We start from the raw sequence: 2,500 nt of genomic DNA, 5'->3' as shown, positions 1-2,500 counted from the left end.
CCATCAAAAGTATACCCACAAATATAATATAACATGTATAACGAGTACGTGATCAAATATACGATACCATTGATTTGATTTAGTTGATTGAGTTCAGTTCAATTCAGCTGAAAAGCTTCAATTAAAATCTCGACATCAATATTTGATATCATGTACTTCTGATAATATAGTAGCTATAACCTTAATTATGTGTCTATTGCTAACTGTCACCAAACACGAACACCCTTAACTGATGTGACTGACAGTCTTACCAGGTGAATGAGAAAGGGAGCTACTATGCCTCCAACTCTGGCGCAGATTGCACAGAATCCCATGCCGATATTTCTGTAAGCAGACATCAGTACATCGTCAGACAACGGGGAGTAGATGTGATAACTATATATGCACTCACTAGACACGCGTAGTCGCTCCTACTACAGACGTTCATGCGGTTTTATACTATTTGCCTACGTCTGCCTAAACATCTCATGAACCTTCATTACAGTATACGCATCATTTTTTGATGTGAGACAACATTTCACATATATTGCATGGTGTAGGTGTCGTTTATAAACAATCTGCCTCTCTGCTATCTCTGTATCGCAATATTTGGCTCGCTGACTCACCCTACCGTTCGCACTCCCCGTCCTACCTTTCACAGTATCCTTTCCAACAAGTTCTTCCGTGATCCTAACCTTAACAGAACCCTAACCCTAACGCCAGCACTAACCATTTCCTCATGTTCTCTCTAAAAACAAAGACTTCCCTTTACCTCCTCTTTCGCAATTTCTGTTCCCGGCTCATTCCTTTCTCTGTTTACAAACTTACCTTACAACTGTCGGGTAGATTACAAACTTACCTTACAACTGTCGGGTAGATTACAAACTTACCTTACAACTGTCGGGTAGACTTCCCCCGTATAGACGAAGACTGTATTGAAGTTCCCATCATCGCTACGGTCGTGACGATCCAGGAAATGTCGGTTCCGACGTCTGGCGACACGCATGAGAAGATCCTGATTACATACTAATACTATTAACCCTATAAATTCTAATTAATTATAATTAATTTAACTAATTAAATTTAATTAATTATATTAATTCTATTAACCATATTATTTATTCTATTAATACATCAACGTCTTCACGAACCTGTCTTAATGATTTCTACGGAGGTATACCACATTTAATCTGATTTCAATAAAATCAGATATTAATTTTCATTAAATAATCTAATAAATCTAATAAATTCAGATGTAATTTATTAATGGGAAGAAAGGGAGGGCCTACAGACGTAGGCATAAGCACGCGTACACGCGCGCGTGCACGCACGCACACACGAACACACAGGCACTCTCATACACACGCGCGTGCACGCACGCACCCACGAACACACAGGCACTCTCATACACACGCGCGTGCAATACGCACGCACAGGCACTCTCATACACACGCGCGTGCAACACGCACACACAGACACACAGTCACAGACTCATACTCACGCGCACACATGTATGCGCCTCCGTGTGATATAGATTTAGGCAGTGCTTTTTGTTCATAGCTGTATATATTTACTTACTCGTGGTTCTTGGTAGAAATGCAGATACAAAGAGCAGAACACCGCCTAGTATGTGTGAAACGATAATGGAAGGCATTCGACCAACTCTGTAAACAAACGTTAGATTAACGATGCGCATACCTTATTCACGAATGCAAGCTTCATCAAGCTATACTCTACACTATATTTAGTAAAGCACGGTTCACGTTTATTTAAATTCCTATAATTCTCCAAAAGATCGCACGCCGTTACAAGGATGTTATTACTGTTGTACTGGAAAGATTGTTGATACCTCGGAATATAGTACATTCTTGGTTACGTCCATATTGGAACCCACCTGGCTGTCTCTCGTGATCTGCCCTCTCTCGGTCTCTCATTTAACTCCGTGTCTCTATTTATCAGTATCTGTGTCTCTCTATCTCTCTTAGACTACGTTCCATATATATACTGATTCAAAGGCAGGTCGAACATGCCAATCCGACGGGTTGTCAACAGCTGCTTATTCTAGCAATAACACATTAACGTGCTATTGTCTTTCATCTCAGGGTGCGCAGTGGGCTACAACGAGCAGGGCTTGGTAAATGCAATATTACCTTTGGATGATGGGGAATGAGATGATATCCACTGGTATCTGCGAGAGTCCCATCAAGGCAAACACCAGGTACGGGTTTCCAGGCAAGTCGCCTATGATCAGTGATATGCCGTAATACACGATAGAATTGACGAACCTGCAGAGAAAAGCAAAGCCAACTATTAATACATCTACATTTAATACATTTATTAATACTATTATTTAATACATCTATAATACATCTACATTTAATACATCTATTCCTACTATTAATACATCTATAATACATCTACATTTAATACATCTATTCCTACTATTAATACATCTATAATACATCTACATTTAATACATCTATTCCTACTATTAATACATCTATTCCTACTATTAATACAT

The 2,500-nt window shown here is 39.3% G+C and overlaps 1 protein-coding gene across 1 annotated transcript in view; it reads right to left on the bottom strand.

Moving 5' to 3' along the window:
• Positions 1-2,500, bottom strand: part of LOC106817352 (solute carrier family 22 member 6-A-like) — a 32,143-nt gene that overhangs the window by 9,873 nt on the left and 19,770 nt on the right. Inside the window, exons 6-9 of the mRNA XM_014822010.1 lie at positions 2,130-2,264; positions 1,558-1,643; positions 870-971; positions 252-324 (exon numbers count right to left, since the gene is read on the bottom strand). Coding sequence (XP_014677496.1) covers positions 252-324; positions 870-971; positions 1,558-1,643; positions 2,130-2,264 — 396 coding nt within the window. The remainder of the gene's footprint in view (positions 1-251; positions 325-869; positions 972-1,557; positions 1,644-2,129; positions 2,265-2,500) is intronic.

This window comes from Priapulus caudatus, unplaced genomic scaffold (assembly GCF_000485595.1).
Source record: "Priapulus caudatus unplaced genomic scaffold, Priapulus_caudatus-5.0.1 Scaffold1695, whole genome shotgun sequence".
NCBI lineage: Eukaryota > Metazoa > Priapulida > Priapulimorpha > Priapulimorphida > Priapulidae > Priapulus > Priapulus caudatus.
This window is presented reverse-complemented; position numbering and strand designations above follow the sequence as displayed.